Source organism: Thunnus thynnus, chromosome 11 (genome assembly GCF_963924715.1).
Source record: "Thunnus thynnus chromosome 11, fThuThy2.1, whole genome shotgun sequence".
NCBI classification, from domain to species: domain Eukaryota; kingdom Metazoa; phylum Chordata; class Actinopteri; order Scombriformes; family Scombridae; genus Thunnus; species Thunnus thynnus.
In genome coordinates this window covers 20,845,172-20,865,450 of record NC_089527.1, presented here as the reverse complement: position 1 = coordinate 20,865,450, position 20,279 = coordinate 20,845,172, and the positions used below count along the sequence as shown (strand labels likewise).

Below are 20,279 nucleotides of genomic sequence, written 5' to 3'. Positions count from 1 at the left end.
CTGGTTAAGACAATACTTCACTCGCTGCGCATGATATCCAAAAAATTACTTTCACTTATGAGCCCTATCAAACTATTTTATCATTATTTGGCAATTTAAACATCATTAATCTGTATTTTTCCACCATTTATCCCTCTTTTTGTGAGGCTGTTTTGTATTGAACTTGGGGTTAATTGCCGTGGTGGAAGCAGCTGCGAGGCCACCAGAGTTGCAGGTGAGCTTTCAGTGGCTTTCAGAAAACAGATGAGCCACCCGCAAGGCTTTGTTCCGCTTCTAAGAGAATGTGACTAAACTGAGACTGAATAAAGGCTCAAATGACAATGAAACAATGAAACAATGAAACAACAAGGCTTCTGCAGCTGAGTTTGTTTAAGGACAAGTATTGCATTATCAAAAACATAAAAAGTAAAAAAATCAACACTTTTTCCACCTTAATTTTGTGGACAGATTAGTCAGAATGATTCTAAATAAAAACCCTCATCAGATTGAAACATAAACCAAATCATTTACATAAGGTTTGAGGTTATCCGTTATTCAGAGGGTGCTTTCAGTTACGTCTGTGGGTGTGGGTGTGGGCCTTTGTTGGTTTTGGGTGGAATTTGAGGGCAATAAATGTAGTTTACTGACTGTCTGCATGTCTGGTTTCATATTTAGTTAACTTTCGGGTGAAGTGATCAAAGAACACTGCCGCTGCCTTTGGAATTTTGTTGAATGTGGTTGATATGTATAGTACTCTGTATGTTGTAGTTTAAAAATTGGCTTTATTTTATAGCATTTTCTAAATCATATCAAAATCTGACTGAATGACTGTTATGGTACATGTGTGCAGCCTCTAAATAGGCAGAATGCTCTTTAAAAAGCTATGCAAATTGATTTAAAATGTACAAGTTTGCAGAATATTATTGCATTTTTAATATTATTATAGCCCCTGTACTGATTTCATACATTGCACTATATGCTTTCTATAATATACAGTCATAATATATATAATATAACATAATATTATGCTCTATATACTTTATAAGAAATTAAAGACCTGCATTCCATGTAAAAAATTGCAAGTTTCATGTTAAATGTTGCATGAAACTTATTTATTATGTATCATTATCATATATAGCAGTGTTACACTGTTACAGAACATGTGTGTAGCATCTTAACAGGTGGAGTGTCATTTTAAAAGTTTTGAAATTGTATGTAAAATGTTCAATTTCTCACGTACTATTGCATTTTTATTCTTATATTGGAGCCACTTCCCTAGAAAGTTCTTGCATGAGACTCTGCACGTACAATACAGCACACGTTATGAACATGTTTGGTCCTGCATTGAGGTAACATTGGAATATTCAGCAATGCTGTATTAAATGTTGTATTATGTGTCAAATATATATATATATATATATATATATAGTGTATGGTGGGAGGAAAGCAGAAATTCATTTTTTTCCCCTCCTTCTTGACCGAAACTCGCTGTGCTGTTGCCTGCTGTTCATTGCGCGCCTAAGGTGATGCCATGCCAATACGCATGCCTTTAGGACCTGCCTTGGAGGCGTAGCCCATGTGAGTATTAGCAAGTGCAGAACGAGGAACAGCCTCAGATCCATGCTGAGAGGCGAGAGAAAGCGCGCCGAAGTTTTCCTGCAGTGGAGCGAGCTGAAGTTATCCTTCAACAGCAAACACTAAAGCGAAAACTAATCTGAGAAAAGGAGTGTTTGGAGGGAGGAAGACTTAAAAAAACAAACAAACAGGTAAGCTGCAAAGATGGGCTTGTGTGGCGCAGGAGAAGTTCAGCAGGTTTTTCAGCTTTTTTCAACAGTTTGAAATCCTTAGAGATGCTCGATACCTGCGGTTTTCAGTGCTCTTAGATGAAAATGTATTTTAATCGTTTAAGGAATAGATTTGAACAACTGTATTAACACTAATTGTTACAGTTAGTAAACCACAATAAATCACGTTCTTTGCATTGTTTCTGATATCATAGCAACATAAAGTTCTTTAAGGAATATTTTAGTAACATTTGAGCGATTTATTTGTATCTCTTTATCTTTCCCAGCCTGTCTTTCTGCGCTGTTTATTTCCCACCCCATTCAAACATCGAGCCAGGCTACTGTGAGCTGACATAACATCTGATAAGAGAAGGCTGTTTCAAATCAGCCAAGTCAACAATGGCAACAATGACACTGTAACTTTGTCGTCAGCAGCAGAAGTTTGGGATTTGTTGTGCGTAATGACGCCAAGGAAACGCGTTTACTGTTTATGTGCGTGTTGCGTCGATGTCCCTTTTTTAAAGGCAGATATTTTATCCTAACCACAGAAAGCTTTTATATAAAGACTGGAGGAAGAAACTTCTGAAAAACATGGTGCACCTGCGCTATTCTTGTCGGCAGCATTAGCACATGAAACTGCCTTTCAATCGCTTTTATTTTCTGTGTATTGAGAGACAAAAGCCGTTTTCAGCTAATTTGTAACTAGATGCTGGCGGGTTGAAAGCGAGGGGGAAGAGAGAGAGTGACAGAGAGAGAGAGAGAGGGAGAGAGAGAGAGAGACAGAGAGAGATGGGCAGCTGTTATCTGATGGTGTGGGTGTTAAAAGGTTAATTAGCTTGAAGCCTGTGGTGCTACCTGGCACCTCCAGGTATTTTCCATATAATATAAGGGAATTAGACAGAGACCATTGTGAGGGATTATCTCAGCATAGACAATCCCCCTATTACAATGAATAGAACTCTGCAGTGTCTCAAAGTAACTCGGAGTAAAATTAAAGGTCAGGTTTATCACAGGCAGTGATAGAAGACCTTTTTAGATCCATTATTAAGTCAAATTAGCACCATGAAAATGTAGAAATACCTCATTACAAGTAAAATCTCTGCATTCAAGATGAAGTAAAAGGACAGAAGTATTATCAGCTTAATGTGTCAAAACTAAGATTACTCATTGACTCTAGTTAGGAGTGTGATAAGGACAAACTCTTCTGTCACAGTATATCTTATATTGTAATGAACTGTTCATACATGAAATAACCAGATGATCGCTAATCTAGTGAAGTAAATGCACAAAAAATTAAGGTACTTCATAAGATTCATGTAATAATCATATAAAAATGTAATATTTCCATAAAGAAGTTCTGTTTAATGATTTGCAACATTGCCTAAAATGACCCAGTACATTCACATATAATAATGGGATAGCTACTACAATATAAGCAGTATGGCAAAATCTGTGATGGCTGACAAATACACTATATCTGTTGTCATTTTGTATGTAAAATCCCAGTCAGCAATGTAAATGGTAACTATACCTGTCAGATGAATGTTATATATTTGCCAATAGCATCAAATGGAAATAATGAAGTAAACTGATACCAGGTAGACATAACAAATGCTGCATATCTTGATAAGTTGCAGGAGGCTTTGTATATACTTATTTTTAGTAAAAGAAACATTTCCTTTTACTAGGATCAGCCTCTTTGTGGCAGTGATCCTGTGTACATACAGCACAAGTCTGCAACACAGACAGATGTCTGAGGCGTTCACATTTCACTGCCTCCCGGCATGCTGTGTCGCCCAGTGGTCGGTGACCCTCGTTTATATCATAGTCGGACCATTTTGCAGGCGTCAAGCCTCCCGCTGATCTCTGCACACAATTCACTCTGTGGGCGTAGGAGTCACTCAGGGGCAACAGGAGGGTTAAGCCGCTCGTGTTCTGGTTTTGATCTGTCACCTTTCACCTCTGGCAGGCAGCCAGTTAGAGGAGCTGAGAGAGACATCACAGCACAAACTGTGAAGACAAGGCAGATGCAGCCATGCAGGGATGAACATTTCATTGTGGCTCCTTTGGCTCAAAAGAGTCACACCGGGTTATTGGCATGCCAGGCTGCTGCTGTGATCTTGCATATTGCTTCAGTCACCTTACTCTGTGTGTATATGTAGCAATTTGAAATTATGTGCATGTGTTATTAGATTCAGATGTTGTAAAATGACGTATTCAAGGTTATGAGCGGCTTTTTCTTTGATCATCTGGGTGGTGACAGCTCCCTTTACTTGCTCGCTTCAAGAGAAGAAAAGAAACACAGGATTTTTTTACTATAACAAGCATGTTAAAGGAAAACATACTTTTAAGTGGCATCAGGTTTCCCACCCTGACCAGTCCTTTATCTTGGAATGCCAGGAACGCTCCGGAAATACACTCTGTTTGGACTTCTTGATCCCACTTCCTTATGTCTAATCTGCACTCTGTGCTAGTGGAGCTAATGTAAACATTTATTATACAGCCCCCTGACTGCACATCAGTCCTGGAGAACGTCTACATTTGTGACATGACAACAGAGAGCCTCTATTAACTCATGAAAGCAGTGTTTTAACAAGTTAACCACATTAAGATTCCTCAGGATCTGGTGGCATACCACAAGCAGATTTATGTTTTATTAGCTCGTGCAGTTCAAATCCACACGGGTAAAATAAGCTGTGCTTTAAGCATCTGAAAATTGCATCTTAAATGTAATACCACAGGTGAAATGAAAAACCTGGTACAAGTTAGCCACTGAATCTTTAGATTTGTAGTTAATCTGTGAGTTATGTTGCTAGAAATGATGAATTGATGTCTTGTTTTCACAGGATCTGCCCAAGGTCAGAGGTGGTGTGTGTTAACTCCCAGTGGTCTGTGGTCCTCTCCCAGTGCTGAAAAATGAGTCTGAGTACCAGTGACCTGGAGGACCTGTGGGAGTCGTTGGGGTATCTCAACTTCTCTGACACCTTTGGCAACATATCAAGCGTGGACACAATGACGTGTGCCACGGCATTCAACCGGAGCGCCTTGCTCTACTCCATGTGTGTCCTCTACACTTTTATCTTCATCGTTGGTCTGGCTGCCAACGCTCTGGTCCTCTGGGTCAATATCCGTGCTCCAAGAGACTCCACCTCTCGCCATGAGACACACATGTACATCACCCACCTGGCAGTCGCAGACCTGTGTGTGTGCGTCACTCTGCCTGTGTGGGTGAGCTCACTGGCCCAGCACGGCCACTGGCCCTTTGGTGAAGTGGCGTGTAAACTCACACACCTTGTGTTCTCCGTCAACCTCTTCAGCAGCATCTTCTTCCTGGCGTGCATGAGTGTAGACCGCTACCTGAGTGTGACGCGGCACGGAGAAAACGAGGGAAGCATGTGCAGGAAGCTAATCCGCCCCACAGCATGTGTGGGGGTGTGGCTTCTGGCTCTGGTGGCCTCCTTGCCAGATACTTACTTCCTGCATACTGTGAAGGCATCGCATGGGGACACCATGCTGTGCAGGCCTGTGTACCCAGAGGACAACCCCAGGGAGTGGATGGTGGGAGTGCAGCTGAGCTTCATCCTGCTGGGCTTTGTTCTCCCCTTCCCAATTATCGCAGTGTTCTACGCCCTGCTAGCCAAAGCTTTCACTCGCTCGTCTTCTCCTTTATCTTCCACATTAGAGCAGGAGCGACGTGTGAGCCGCAGGGTGATCCTGGCTTATATCGTGGTTTTCCTGGGCTGCTGGGGGCCGTACCATGGCGTCCTCCTGGTTGATGCTCTCTCTCAGATGGGTCTGGTGCCTCTGACCTGTGGCCTGGAGAATTTGATCTATGTGGCCTTACACCTCACCCAGTGCCTGTCCTTGCTCCACTGCTGTTTCAATCCCATCCTCTACAACTTCATCAACAGAAACTACCGTTATGACCTCATGAAGGCCTTCATCTTTAAATACTCCACGACGACAGGCTTGGCACGCCTCATTGAGCCTTCCAACATATCTGAGGCTGAGTACTCTGCCGTAGCTGTAGACAACCCACCGCTGATCTGAAACTACTCTATGAGCATTTTTTTGAACACTGTTGCTAAATCTAAATAGCTATAATGCAATGTAAACTTATGTTACAACTGATTTATTCTTAGAAGGATCTGTCCACTGTTAGCATTATGTTTGACATTAGATGAAAATGAGAAGAAATAAAGAAAATGCTATTGTCTTTACAGACGAGTCACGTAGAAAATCGTGAGGACTGGCTAATAACAACTTTGATGGACTGGTTGAAAAAGCACTTAGAGAGCAGTTTTATTATATGGAGCTGATACTGAAATCATATAAATATTGTAACTCATATGTAAAGCCAAAAGAGTGACTGTAAATGTGTAAAATCATTGCCTTTACATGATATGTAGGATTGTATTGTGTTTGTGTGTGTAAATTGGGGTTGGGGGAGGCTAAAAAAAATCCCTCCCTCAACTTTGTGCATAATCTGATGGGCATTGATAGTATTAGCAGAGTAATATTTTTAATCTTTCAAGTTGTATTTATGTATATTTTAGCTGCCTCTTTCATGTTGTAATTCACACACTGAGTCTGCTGAACGCTCCACTTCATACAATGCTGCCTCATCATTTTAGTCACTGCACTGACCGGCTCAGTGTTCAAGTCCTGCTGTCTTAGTATTAATCATATCCTCATGTCATATTAGTTCAATCCTTCAGACAAGTAATTTAAATCAATTTGGAGTTGTTGCATGCAACTAAGGTCTTTGAATTATCTTGTGAATGTGTGTTCTGTGTGTCATAGCTTTACAATTAGGGAAATATGCTCATTTCCTTTCTTGCTGAGAAACGTGAAGCTACAGCCAGCTTAAATTAGTTTAGCATAATGACTGGGAGCAGAGGGAAACTGCTAGCCTGGCTGTGTCAAAAAGTAACAAAGTCTGCCTACCAGCGTGTCTAAAGCTCAGTAATTAACATGTTGCATCTTGCTCGTTTAATCCGTCCTCAAACATGCTACATGCAAATCAACTTTCTAGTTTTATTTTCATTCTAAATATTTCCAAAATGTTGTCTGAATGCTTCAACTGGGACTACTAAGATTAAAGAGCAGATAGATATAACTCCCATATCCTCTGCACCATATATGTACAGTATGAATTGTTAAACTGTACGGTCTCTTTGCATTGCATCAATCCTAGTAGTGCAAATGATTCACATAGTTTATGTGGTATTAATCCTGCCGTGTCAGCACATAGACCACAGACAGCTAAGATGTTTATGACCAAACAATCACTGAAAAGCTTTACTGCGCTCATGTTCTATAGGCAGCAGCTGTGATGTGCAACAACCAAATGTTTATTAGGGACCAAATAACCAAAAAACATCACTGCATTGCTTTAAAGTTTGTGTGTGTGTGTGTGTGTGTGTGTGATGTGTCACAGCTTGACACTAAGAGACAATGTTTTATGTGTCATAAACATTGAGCTATACAGTTTACTCACTGTCTGTTGTAGGAAACAGCATACTCTTTTGATGTGCTGACATAGAGCGCATTGTGTCATGTGATTGGTTACACATGTATGCTTTTACACTGACTTCATGTTGCGATTAGAAAAGACTGAACAGAGGCATTCCTATGGTATTGTAATGTTTAACATATGTTTTGTTATGTATTAAATACACAGAAAATGTTTCGCCTCAGTGATTTCTTGTCAAAATAATCCAACAACTTAATATTCTCCATGCCTTGAGATCCTAGAAATGCTGTTTTTCAGCAGATAAGCTCCAGTGGAATGTGTCTCAGGAAAGCTTTTAGTGTTTATTGTGAGGCAATGAATTCATACACACACACACACACACACACACACACACACACACTGACAAAAAGATCCAGATTCAGCTGAAACATAACATCATCCCAGCTGTCACGTAGCTTGCTACTTTAGGCAAGTCATGGTTCAGTTACGCAACACAGGCTAGGCTTTAGTGTGACTGCACCGTTTTCACTGGTTGTAACAGTAACCTCCTTTCAGACAGCAGAAGAAGAAAGTGATGTTACTCCTGCCACTTTAAAGGCATGTGTCCCACATTTTCTTTCTACTATCAGGGACAGATGAGAAAATTAAGATAGATCAGTGGTGCATTTCATGATTTGGCGATACAAAAGTGAAAGAGACACAGTTCAACTCTGTCAGTTTGTTCCCAACAACTCAGAGGAGTGCATGGTGTGGCATTTCCTCTTTCAGTGTGCATTGGTCAGCTGCACCGCTCATCAGTGTTTGTCCCTGTACTCTCCTAGGAGAGGGACAACACCCTGCCACTGTTATCCTCAGGATACATGACACCCTCCTAGCCTGCCTCCATGCAATCATCTGCCAGTTCTGAGTACTTCAGATTTTTCCGTTCATCAGCAGCCTCTAACCTACTCCCTCCTCCCATGGGACATCTTGGCGTACAAGGACCACAAGGACCTCCCTGCCAAGGTCAACATTCATACTTGCCAGAGGAGAGGAGATAAGTGTTGATGTTGCTCCTTCCAGTGCTCCCTCCTATCCTCAGGAAATGGACAACACTTTTTCCTGCAGAGTAAAGTACAGAGAGTACACTAAGAATGTCCAAATAACAGCATAATTATGTGAAATACATGAACAACTTCTTGCTCAACTGAACATGAAGATCCATGCTCAAAATGTTTTCATAGTAGCTTCCTCGTATGCTTCCTCTATCTAGCATCTGACAATAATTTTGGACTTCCATAAATCATCCCTGTTTATCTTGCCATGCACTTCACTGCTGACGAATTTCCAATGTCTTGGACGGCTTGTTCAATATCTGATGACGTGGCCAGCTGCAGCACCAGCGGAGGTAACTCAGATGACGAAGCTATGCCGGGATTTCCAAAAGTCAAATCAAGTGAGTCATCTGTTGATCTTACTGCCCTATGCTGTCCAGCTTCTTTCCTCCCTGTGACATCACATTGATGTCATAGTGTTCCTGCTGTGTGGTGCCCTTTGACTTGTCTTTTCCCCCCGAAATGTGATGTTTTTTTCACCATACAAGGCTTGCCTGGATGCTGCCAATATCTGCCTGATGTGGCAACCTGCTTGCACATATTCTGTGAAGTGTTTTGCTTCCTTTTACAGTTTCCCAGTTATGATTCACTTTTGATTCTCCTCTGATTCCATATTAAGTTTCTAACAGGGTGTGTCAACCACACAACTGAGCCAGTGTTTTACGCAAACTCAAATACTCCACATGGGTAAGATGGAAAATTAGCTTCACAGAAGCAAACTCTGACAGGTTCCACTCAAATCACTTGCAGTCTCTTTGCAGTTTTCTGTTGTCACTAATAGCAACATGTGCAGCACTGTAAATCTGTGTGATGGGGGAAGGATTTATTGGAAAGCCCCTGAGAGTCAAGGAATTCAGTGGTCAAAGGTTGGACACTGGTGTCCAGCTCAGCCCTGGTGTAGTGCATAAATAAGTTACAGTACTTTCTTAATGGAGCCATCTGTTTTAGTTTGATTTAATAAGCATAGATAATGGGCTAGTGATGAAATGGATTATGGGAGTGTTGCTTTATAGCGCGATGTTCGTCTACAACTTATGCTGAAGAGATAACATTTATGAGTGATGAAACAGGGAGGAGGTGCAGAGGTGGAGAGTAATTTAGAACGACTGAATTTTTTTAAATGTCTTTTACAGGGGAAGCACACATGCTGCGCTAGAGTGCACACACACACACACACACACACACACACACACACACACACACACACACACACTACAGGCATGTGTATCTGTAAAACTTACATTATTTTTGGCCCATTTCCAAGCTTTAGGAATAAGTACAATTCCTAATCAAGTCTGTGCTTGCTTTGCTCAGTCTGGTAGGAATTCCACATGAGGGCTCACACTGAAGAAAATAAAGGGTCTTGAATTATTAATGAAGTAGATGGGGAAAGCAGCAGCTGCGTGTGCTCATAGGAAGTTTTTGGCGTGAATGTAAAGAAAGTCAGAGGATAGGGTTAGTTTATCACTCCATGACTCCACTCGTGTCAAGAGAGGAGGATAACTGTTATGCCCAGATGTTGGGCAGATGTTCAGTTTAAGGGGAGAGGAAAAATTAAGAGTTTAAAGACCTTCAGACCTGAATTTAGATCAAACAACACCAGTTACGCACGTCAATTTACAGAGTCATGGCCTATTTAACCTCACAAGCGAAGGCCTGATAACATTACTTTGAGGCCAGATTATTTGTGTGCACTGGAATACATCAACAGAAACTGAGGTCTTACCACAGCTGAAATTTATGTTACTGTGCTAATGATGATATTATAAGGGTCTCTGAGAGCAGATGGTCCATGCACACAATATTTTCTGTTTCAGACAAGAGAAAACAGAGTAAAATGCCCTGTGGGGATTCATATACAGAGTGTCTGTTCGGCTAAATTACAAAAAACGGTAGTATTTGATTTTGTTTGTATTATAGTTTTGGGGTTTTTGCTCTTCTGCGCATTATCAAGAGTTAACAGGAACACTGCTTCTGGAAAGTTACTGCTGAATTTTTGTAATGTAGTTTTCATTGCTGTGAGCACCACAAACAAAATTCCTTTCACATCTGTTGTATTCTGTGTGGAGGCAGAAATCTGAGAGACAGACATCTCAAAAAATATGCGCAGCCATTTAAAACTAGAGTTAAGTTAGAAGATATGTTTTTCTTTCTTTTTGTTTAATTAGGGTATGACCCTTCAATACTGGAGATAATTAATACGAGAATAATATCGGAGAATTATTTTTTATTTTTAGAACATAATTATTTTGGGGCATTATTTAGCAGTTGTACAGAGGTAATGCATTGGCACTGACTAATCACAGAAAATATTTTCAAATATGGGCCGGATGGCCTAAGTAACTCCAATGTCCCCAGTTTGATTTTTTGACCACTTGGGGGCAGCACAACAAGATGTAAACAAAACATTGCTATCACCTAACAAAGTTTATATGGTTAACATTTTAGCAAACAGTTGCCTGCTAAATGCTCCAATATGTTCACCAGCTAGTGACTAACTTTGTCTGTCTGCTCTTTGGTGCTGAGCAGGTAGCATATAATAAGTTCATCAGAGCTTCTTGGCTGAAAACAGCTGCCTGATGCAGCTGGAAACGAGGTTGATGAGAGCTGTGAGACTGAACCAAACAATAAAGTTGAGGGCTCGAAAACCAAAACAATGAGCTGAAAGACTGTAAAACACTTTGTCAGTTCGATGATAATTCTCTGTGGGTTCGTCACTAAGTACAACCACTTTGACATTATACATAGCCATTGTTTCCATTGTTAAAAATCTGAACAAGTACCACAATCTTATGTATAACTATGTAGGGCTAAAAACATAAAAGACTAGCTCTCTAGTTGCTAAAGACCAAGTCAGACTCATAGCTGAAATATGCATCAGAGTTGGTCCTCCTGCAGACTGCACGTCATAGTCATTTATGGTCCAAACACAGATTAGACACACTGCTCTAAAATTAAGTTTAAGATGTAGCTTGAATAATGGGTTGTGATGTTCCCTCTGATGCTTACCACCCCATGCCTAATAAAGTTCAACCCCTCATAAACCATCCCATGGCTTATTGTGAATGTGAAAGCTCTAATCTTTTCCAGATCCCAAAATGTAACTGTATAAGCAGGACACACATGGATGTGAAGTCTTGATATTTATGGGCTGATTTATTCCACACTTCATGCCCAAGTTACAGCTCTGGTGTTTAGACATCACCCAATTCATCCAACGTCCTGTCAACTTTAAGAGCTCAGCCTGATGTGCAAGTTTAAGTTCACCCTCCACTCGATCAGCTCAGCAGCATGCTCGTGTCAGAGCCGATGATGAAACTTCAGAGATGTGTCAGAGAAGAGAGAGCAGCTGCTTTACGACTTATGGAGGCACACAAATCCATACATACCATTTTGCTGTGTCATTATACTCGTATCAGTCATTCATACTGTAAGCACCCAGTGATATGTTTGAAGTCAAGAGGAGGATGATTTCACATTCATGTGAAAGGATCAAGTTAGTTATATTTGTTTATTTAACTAATCTGTTTTCTTATCTTTTCATATTACGTCTTTTGTACCCCTGGTGTGGAGATAATGAAAATGGATGATAAAACATAACATCACAACACAAAGACCTTATGCAACACCCAAAGAGCTTCAAGTACACTCAGAGATTGTGCTTGCCTTGATGTTGTAGTACACAATTTGGGCATCCTTATCACAGTGTTTCACTCTCAAATCACCCATTTCCTCTTGTTGGATAATGAATGACTTACCTACAGAACTCTGAGACTGACTGCATGGGTGTCCCCTCACCTGGGCATTTGTTGCTGTAGCCCCAAAGATTTTTTCTTTAGCACTGAATAATTCTTCACTTTGAGCAGTTTGTCACTAAAGACAGTAGTGTTGTATTTCTGTATCTTCAGTGAATGAGGTAAGCGAGGCAAGACCAATCAAAGAAGGTTTACAGGAAAATGCATGGAAATACTTGTATCTTATTGGCTGACAGGTCTCTGTCAGTTCTTCAATTGATGGGGTTACTATGCCAAACGCTAGCTCACACAGTCAGTCAGTTTGGGGAAAAAATGCATATACAAAGACTTTTTACTGTAAAGGAGTTTAAGCTGAAACAGTAGCACAAACATCCTCTCATGCTGAGCCAGGAAAAAAAGGTGTGTAAATGTCTGAGTTTGAAGTTATGTGAACATGATATGAGCAGAGCATGAGTTATATACAGCTAATGTACTTTGCATTGCAATGTAGCCTGATAAACCATTAGCAATGACAGCTTAGTTGTGCCTCCCATGGGCTAGCAATACCATACTAGCCTTGTCTCATGTTAGATAGCCAAAGTTAAAAGTTTTAGATTTTATTGGTCTGGTAGTCCTACAAATAGTGATAATACCCAAGGAAAGTTTTATGACCAATCCAAATTTTTTTCTGATCATATATTCTGATCATATATTCATATATATTCTGTCATATATTGACAGATAAGTTACCACAGCTTCCATAAAACAAGCTGTACTGATAATGTTAGCCAGTTTAAAAAGCTGGCTCACACACGAGATGTCAGATTAAACTAGGAAATGAACACTGAATCTAAATATTTTAGTTGTGTCACACACACATCACTGTAGGTCAGTGTCAGGTGTAATGTACAGTATATTGTCTAATCATATATTGTGGTTCATATCCTTCAGCAATGATTTTGCAACCAAATTATGAAAGTTTACTCAATCAGTTTGAGTCATAGACTGTAAAAAATAATGGACGTAGCCACCACGACAAGTCTCGAGTTTGCATTTTGACTGTCGGCATCTTGGATTTTTGGAGCCAGAAGTGACCATATTTGGACGAGAGGGTGGAGCTGACCCTAACGCTAGCTGTTAGCTTGGTTAGCAAGGTGCATTTAAAGTCTATGGTTAATTGTGATAATGCTAATGCTAATGCTAATGTTTGCTAGCTAAAATCAGGCTTAACACTTAATGGAAAAACATCCAACTCCCTAAAGGGTCTTTTAGTACAACTGAATGCAGAACGAGACTTTTTAGCCAACCAAAATGTAACAATTAACTTTCATGAACTGAAAACACACTGAAATAGCAACGGCTATGGCTATGCCTATACTCTGTGAATCTGGGGTTACGCCATGGTTACGTTACCTAACCAACGTTGCCGTGGTAGCGACTTCCCTGTGATGGCACCCACCTGTTATTCTAAGTGGCCATGCCCTTAATTATGCATAACTTTAAGCCTTAATAAAATTTAAATGGGCAATAAAAATAATCCTCAGTACAGTTGTCATGAACGGGGAAATTAGCTGAGACCAAAAGCATTTTTTGTACCAGGCTGTAAACATATTTATTTCTACTATAAAGTTGGGCATTTTAACATGGGGTCTATGGGGATTGACTCACTTTTGGAGCCAGCTTCAAGTGGCCATCGAGGAACTGCAGATTTTGGCACTTCTGTGTTGGCTTCATTTTTCAGCCCCGGAGGTTTCCGCTTTCTGAGTTAGCTGTTTTCACCTCTCATTCATGAAATTGCCTTTGTATTGTGGGTTTTGAGGATTTTCCATCATGTAGGTCTAGTAATAATGGTCATTTTGGTTTGAGACATTCAAGTGACTGGAATATTCATGTGCAGATTATATGGTAAATCAAATCCAAACCCATCTTTCCTTCTCCAATTTTCATTTTTTTAAACAATGTGTAACCCACACATGCAAGAAAAAAACTGTGTGGAAATAGTCTATTTAGAAGTACATTTTTACAAGTTTTGATGGAGAAGAATCTGGGCTCAACTCCTGATGGTCAACGGTCCAGCCAACTCCCCTAACTGACTGCAAGTCATGATAGCTTATTTTGGCTCCTTTGAAAATGATACAATGAAAGCGATGACGTATTGTTATCTCAACTGCCAGGGTATAGTGACAGCTCAAATCCAAAGTATAATTTATATGTTTTTCTGAAGTGACAAAAAAACACAATTCTTTTGGCTGCGTGTGATGTTTTGTCTGTGGTAATGTTTGAGCAGACCAATGTCCTCCTTTGTTCCTGTCTGGGGTCAGACTCTGGGCTTCCACAGAAAAAACACGACTGTTTATTCAGACAAAAGCAGGGCGTCTCAGTCAGGTCAACGTGACATCCCTGTGCCAGAACCCAGTTTAACAGGCTTCATAAACTTATAGTTGCCTTAGGTTTATGAAGCTTTTAAGTATTTTTGCAGTTGTCTGTCTTTCTTCTCTGCAAGACATGCCACACATTCATTTTTCCTGAAAAATAGGTCTTGTGAGACAAGGAAAATAATGCAACAATCACGTAGAAGAGTAATTTTGCATTATGCATGATTTATATTACAACTCCAAAATGTTATTTTATTTCAGGGATGAAACAAAAGCGTGTTACCAATAGTTTATACTGGCTTTGAAAAGTATGTGAAGATAAAAACTGTGGCATTTTTGTGGAGCCTGGAATCCTGCAACTAAAGTGAAAAAAAGTGGAAATCCCCAAAAGCAAGTTACCAGCTACACACATACACACACACACAACCACACACACGTGCGCAAAATAATCACTGCATGTTTCTAAACCAAGATGAAATATACTATTTGAATACATGCCAATACCCACTTATTCATCACCACAGAATACAAAACTACAGAGTAGATGTTGCCAAAGATGTAATACATGTTATTTGAGTTTTGCCTGGAAATCATTAAATGTCATTAGAAAAACCCGAATTCTTAAACACACTTCATGTAAAGCAATATCCTCAAGTCAATATTCTCCCAAGAAAATTATGGGGGGAACAAAGAAAAACTGATGGCATGAATTAATTATTATAATTTGACTATATATATTTGTTCTCCTCACCTGCTGATTCCATTATAGGGTCATTGGGATGAACGAACTCTATCCCTGCATACTCTGTGTGGAGTTTTTCATTTTTCATTTCAGCTCATATAAAGAAAGACCAAGACCCAGAATCTAACCCCTTCACTAATTCACTACTGCACCTTCACCTCTTTGTGTTTAGACTGTTGTGGTTTCATTACATTTCTCCATCTTTACCCATCTGCATTTCACATCGTTCATCACAGACACCCCATTGTATATACAGAATGTTAGTTCAACAATTATTGTCACCGATGATGTGTCGGTATTTATGTCTGTCTGTCACCAAAAGGAAAAGAAAAACATCTCTGTCTCTTTCCCTCTCTTTTTCCTTTACTTTTTTTCTGGATAACAAGAAAGATAGTCTCTGCATGATATCAGTTTACAGGGAGTTTCTCCCTCACAATGACACACACACACACACACACACACACACACACACACACACACACACACACACACTCACAATTTACACCCTGAGGTGAAAATGAATGTCTTTATGACATTCAGCAAACACACCTCAGTGTCTTGGCTGAAACAAGAAGTACTCGTCATCCTTCACAACAACCCTTTTCCTCCCGCCCACAGGAGTGAAACTTCCACTGATTCCTTGGAACTCTCTCAGCTCTTCCTCTATGCTGTTATATTGGTTGCCGGTTAATGCCTGCAGGTTGCACGTCACGCACCCTGCTGTGATAAGAGGGAATTCAAATTGAGCACGCATATACAGCACACTCCCACACAAGGAAGATGAACTACATTTGACTGTTTCCAATGAAGTCCAACTTTGTGGAACTAAAAGCACCTCATTGTCGCTTAGGTTTGCTGCACTTGGCGTCAACTCAATAACGTCAGAGCCCTGCTAACTGATTGCTGTGTCTGTGATCCTTCTTTGTGTATAAAAAAAGAGTTTCCCTGTCACTGTTTTTCTAAGCTTGGTTTCACAGGGCTCAATAAACTTTTGTGTGGCTTGACAAATGAGTTTGTAAAACAGCTCCTGAGAAATAAAACAAAATCGCAGTGAGATGAATGGGGGAGGAAGTTGTAGTTTCCGGGTGGGGGTAAGGGTGCTTTGGGTGGTGAGACTGAGAGCTGACACGCCCAATGTGTGTGTGTGTGTGTGTGTGACACCAAATCTCAGCATTCAACCACACAATTGACCAAATGAAAACATGCCAAGGATTGTATTCCCCCTCTGGCCTTTAGTTATGAATAGAAGATTTTCAGAAGCTGAACGTGGGGTTTGTCCTCTGCTGTCCCCTTTTCACCCCGGCAGTAGTTTTGAGTCGCCCTCATGTATCGCTTACCAGTTTTATTTACCTTCAGGCATCTCTGTTGTCACAGCTGCAGCTATTTCATTGTTCAGAGAGAAAGATTTTGGAGCAGAAAGGATAAACTCCTTTTGAAACCACTAATGTAGTCACTAGCATCACCTAGCATTGCTATAGAAGGCCATAACATGGGGTAGAAATGTAGTAAATCAGGATGATTACCTCTACAGTATACAGAACTCAGCAACAACTATGTTTCACCATGTATGTAGGCTATATTTTACAATATTTTCCAACAAATTCAAGTTGATTTTATCTAAAACATCATCGGCATCAGCAGCCAAGAACAAGATTTATTTAACATTTATTAAACAGGAAAAAAACAGCCCTGCTGAGGTTCTTTGATACCATCTCGCCCTGCTGAAACAAACTGCATGATCCTGATAATTTTCAGGATTGTCCAATTAAGTTACCATAGTAACATGGAACATCAAACGGCCATAATTTGGGGCTCGGAGCCAAAAATGCCAGAAAATTTACAAAAAAGATGGAATGGAAGGCATTTGTGTCTTATTTTATAATCTGAGTGGAAACTCCCTTAATGAAAATGAAGATCCTTTTGAAAAAAAACATGAAAGGAAAAACATGAAAGAAAGAAAAATGACTGAGGAATATAATTAATTTCAGTGCACTTTCATTTTGAGTTCTTTTGATTCGCTTCTCTCAGACATTAAAGAGACAAGACAATCTTACACTGAACTTTGTGTAAAATGCTTAAATAAACATTCAAAATTAAACCTCGCACTGAAACATACATACAGGTGCAAAGAGGACTCATTAGATGCCTGGTTTATCTTCTGAACTTACTGCTAAAAAGTTCTGAAAAGTTACCAAATATTCTTTACTGGGCAAAGCCCTAATGATAAAATGTCAGTAAAACTGATTTAAAAAAAAAAGTCAAGATATATGTTACAGCCCTTACCTATATAAAACAAAGACTCATTGTTTAACTGGTTTTGTTACAAATCTAATTTTACTTGAGCTTCACATTTTTGGCTAACAAGATTTCACCAGCAGGAAAGCGGAGCGGCTGTCTGAGGTTTTTGGTCTGGTCTGTAAACTCATACCTGCATGTGTCGTAGATTGATGGATGAACATTTTCATTGAGGTCGAAATGCCACAATTAAAGGCTGCAACCCAAACTGGGCTTCCCATCCCGACCTTACATTTAGTATATGGTTTGAGTCTTGCTGCTGTAATTCTATAGGAGAAATGGGAGGTTTGAAAAAACACGAGTTTAAGGGAGGAGGCATGTGTAGGTGTGTGTTTCACCGCTTTCTGCTACAGTATTAAATAGCTTTCCTTCACATGCTTGTCACCTTGTAATCAATAATGCTCAAATAACACCTGAAACGCAACAGCCATCAGTAACCTGTCACTCATTCACACCCAAACTCATCTGCACTTGCACACAAACTCAGAAGCATTCATCATCTGTAACCATTTGGTAGCTGCTCAGACGGCACTCTTATGAACAGACTGCAGCTCCAGAGCTTCCAGGCATCATCCATCACGTCAGCCCACCAGAGGGGGTCTATGGGTGGGACAAACACAGGCAGTGAACCTGATTCACACCAGGCCACAGACTGGACGCACACAGACCTACCTCCAGGGGTGGAAAAATACACACAACAACACACATAAAACACAGGTCACCTACAGACACACACAGGTGCCCTTTTGCATGGCTGCAAGTTTTTAAAAATATTTCACCTCCCTCTCAGTGTAATTATTTCCAGTCTTTAATCCGCATTCTTAATTAAACCCTCATACGTTTTTTCCACCACTTTCCTCTCATTCTCACTAGACTCTTCCCCTCCTCCTGCCTCTCCCGCTATGTGGATTATGTTTGCAGTACTGTGTATAAATAGTGCTGAGTAGGTGGCCTAGTAAGGGAAACACAGATATAGAGATATCAAAGGCTCACAGCCCCTTTCTTTCAAACTCTACATAAATTCATCAAGACTTGTGTTCCACAGATGTGACTGAGCACATGTGTGCGCCGCTTTCTGCATACATATGTGTGGCTGTAAATATGCACCCAGGCATGCCTGTCTGGAAATGTGTGCGTGCATGTCATGCCAGCGGGTGAGAACATATGGCAGCACAGTTTGCGCTTTCTCATAAAGGCAGGCTCAGTAAAAGCTTCAGGTAGACTCAAGTATGTTTAGACAGATCAGCTAACGGATTTGTACTTCCATGCAACAGTCTTGCCCTGTTTCATTCATAAACTGAGTTGTGATGGCTGAAAGAAATTAGTATACAGTCCAGTGCAGAGGTAAAGGTGTTCATGACATGCAGTCTTGAGTAACATTATCAACTCTGCTCTTCCATTAGTGTCAGTCATGTGTACTTTAGTGTACATTTGGTCCTGCCTCCCTGATCCTATTCCCATGACCTAGTTCTTCTCAAATGGCAGAGAGCATGGTCTTATCTTGCTAGGTTTTAGTGTTAGGTTTGCTCTGAAGGACAAAATTTGGTCCCTCCTTGTTTTTTTTTGGAAGAAGTCCATATCAAACTTTCACTTGTCATCAGTCATCTAGTCTAAGTTGCACTGGCACAGCACTGTGGAGATAGGTCTGGCTATGCGAGACTATATCTAAGTGGCTACTAGGCATGTTTTTTCATCTCCAAATAATATATGTTTTGTCAGCTTGAACACTCTTTACTTTATTACCTATGTGGTGTTCAGCGTTCTGTTATACTGGCTTTATTTCATGGAACGTCAAAGCATACAACGGTACCAACTATGTGAACAATAGCAGAATTGTAACAAAAATACATATGAAATATTAAGTTTTAGTTTCAGTTCAACCTGGGATGCAGTTACGGAGTGTTCTAGGTAGTTTTAGTGGCCCAAAGCCAGGAGGAAATCTGTCTGCCAAGTGCAGCCACATTCACCTTCACAGCTCTCAAATTTTTGCATCCTGTCTTAACGTCTCTTGCGGAAGGCTCTAACTTTTGGTGCAAAATGATTGATGGGAATTTGTTCCTGTTGTGGTGTCAGCCTGATGAAGGTGAGATAAAGAGGTTGACAGTTAGGGTTCAGGCATAAGGCACTGCTGTGTTAACAGTGGTCTTCAGCATTGCCTCATTTTTTACACTGTCAGAGAGTGAGTGGGGTCCTGACATAGCTGCCATGTGCTGCCTTAAGAAAACTCAGCAGTACTGAATATCATGATTCAGTAAGTAATCACATAAATGTCACAGTTTGAAATGTGTAAACTTTTGCCTGGTTAAATCATATTTTGTGATTCAGTCATTCTTCCAGCAAAGGGGTCATAGCTGAGCCAGGGAGTGAAAATAAATGTCTTAACTTGAATGCTATGGTGATGAAAGTTGTGTCATAGAGTGGTGTTAGTGTGTCGCTCTACTGGAACACAAAACTGACTTTTAAAATAGAAGCAGAAGTGTGCAAATAAATCAAATCGGGCTCTGGTGTAAAGTTAAAACTTCAGATGTGGAAAGACGCCACTGCAGTCAACAGAGAGTCATAACACTGCTCACACACATGCAGGCCTCACAGAGGATTTTATATGTGAAATGCTTTTTTATATATAAAAACAGCATGGTGTGTTGATTTCTGACAACTGACAGTACCTGGACAGTTGCCTCAACATCTTTAAAGAGTCATGGTTTCATTCAGTCTTCTGGTGATTTAGTGTATCCTTTCCAAGCAGTGTAATCCTTTGCAGCAGAGATAACTCGAAAGCTGTGGGGGAGAGGGGGAAGGT

The 20,279-nt window shown here is 40.3% G+C and overlaps 1 protein-coding gene across 1 annotated transcript; it reads left to right on the top strand.

Moving 5' to 3' along the window:
- The first annotated feature begins 1,580 nt into the window (after window positions 1–1,580).
- Window positions 1,581–7,452, top strand: ackr3a (atypical chemokine receptor 3a). Its single transcript, XM_067603716.1, has 2 exons — window positions 1,581–1,745; window positions 4,610–7,452. Exon 2 carries the CDS (start codon window positions 4,680–4,682, stop codon window positions 5,811–5,813), a length of 1,134 nt encoding a protein of 377 aa, XP_067459817.1. The 5' UTR covers window positions 1,581–1,745; window positions 4,610–4,679; the 3' UTR covers window positions 5,814–7,452.
- The last annotated feature ends 12,827 nt before the right edge of the window (window positions 7,453–20,279 follow it).

What these genes read in the sequence shown, in the direction of transcription:
- ackr3a (XM_067603716.1), top strand. Translation starts at nt 4,680, where the DNA reads ATGAGTCTGAGTACCAGTGACCTGGAGGACCTGTGGGAGTCGTTGGGG.